The following is a 1,187-nucleotide window of genomic DNA, read 5'->3' on the forward strand; positions in this document are numbered from 1 at the left end:
CTGCTGGGTTTAATGTCACCTGGAAGGAGCTGGTGGAGACCATCTGACCCAACCCCAATCCCTCGGTGGTGTCCTGCAGCAAGCCACAGAGGCTGTGCAGGGTCTGGGGACCAAACCCGCCCTGGGGATGGGGAACACAGCAGCGCCTGCTCCCTGGGTTAATCTGCAGGGCTGAGGATGAGGCTAAGTCGTCCGTTGGGGCACCCACCATCTCCCAGAAACTGGAGCAGGGCCAGGTCTATGGCCCGCTTCCAGCGTGAGTCCTTCTGCAGGGCGATGCCGTAGCCCGTGGTGGCAAACACCTTCCCGCTGCCGATGGTCACCAGCTTGCAGCCCTCGTCCTTGCCCGCCATGTAGTTGAGCACCGCTGCATCGTAGATGAAGGCATCCAGCTTCCTGCCCCAAAACCAGGAGGGAGGGTGAGGAGGGGAGCCCAGCAGCCCTTTCGGGGGGGCTGTAGCTCTTTCAGGGGGAGCTGTACCCCTTTCAGATAGCTGTAGCCCATCTGTGGGGGGGTGTGTCCTCTTTGGGGGATCTCTGCCCCACCTTGGAGAGCCGTAACCCCACTTAGGTGGGAAGTCCCAGTCTGGGGGGGCTGTATGCCATCTGGGGGAGCCATACGCCATCTGTGAGGGGCTGCATCCCTTTTGGGGGGAACTGTGTGAAGCTCTACCCCATCTGCAGGGGGTTGTACCCCGTTTGGAGGGGCTGGTACCCCACACAGGGAAAGCGCACAGAGCCATATTCCATCTGGGAGAGCCGTACCCAGCCTGGGGAGGCCATATCTCACTTCAGGGGGGCTGTACCCCATTTGAGGAAGCCCTACCCCATCTGGAAGGCACTGCACCCCATCCTTGGGAGTTGCAGGGAGCCCTAGTTCATTTGGGGAACCTGTATCCCATTTGGAGAAGCTGTACCCCACACCTGGGAGCTGTGCCCCATTTGGGGGAGCCATTCCCTTGACCCCGGGGATCCATACCCCGTCTGAGGAAGCCATACCCCATTTTGAGGCTGGTGAGGGCATCCTCCACGGAGCGCTGGTTGTACTTCACCATGTGGGTGTGCATGTCGGGGTAGTTGCTGCGGATGTTCCGCTCGGTGCTGCCGTTGGGGACGGTGCCAAAGCGGAACGGGGGGTACTGCTCCTGTGGCTTCTGAAACTGCAACGGGGAGCCCCGGGGAGCGGT

The 1,187-nt window shown here is 61.5% G+C and overlaps 1 protein-coding gene across 1 annotated transcript in view; it reads right to left on the bottom strand.

The window, feature by feature from the left end:
- The window catches only part of GRIN2C (glutamate receptor, ionotropic, N-methyl D-aspartate 2C), a gene marked incomplete at its 3' end in the record, with an annotated part of 9,099 nt that overhangs the window by 1,265 nt on the left and 6,647 nt on the right, over positions 1-1,187 (bottom strand). The window contains exons 9-10 of the mRNA XM_010156303.1: positions 1,000-1,160; positions 209-396 (exon numbers count right to left, since the gene is read on the bottom strand). Coding sequence (XP_010154605.1) covers positions 209-396; positions 1,000-1,160 — 349 coding nt within the window. The remainder of the gene's footprint in view (positions 1-208; positions 397-999; positions 1,161-1,187) is intronic.

Source organism: Eurypyga helias, unplaced genomic scaffold, assembly GCF_000690775.1.
Source record: "Eurypyga helias isolate BGI_N326 unplaced genomic scaffold, ASM69077v1 scaffold30327, whole genome shotgun sequence".
NCBI lineage: Eukaryota > Metazoa > Chordata > Aves > Eurypygiformes > Eurypygidae > Eurypyga > Eurypyga helias.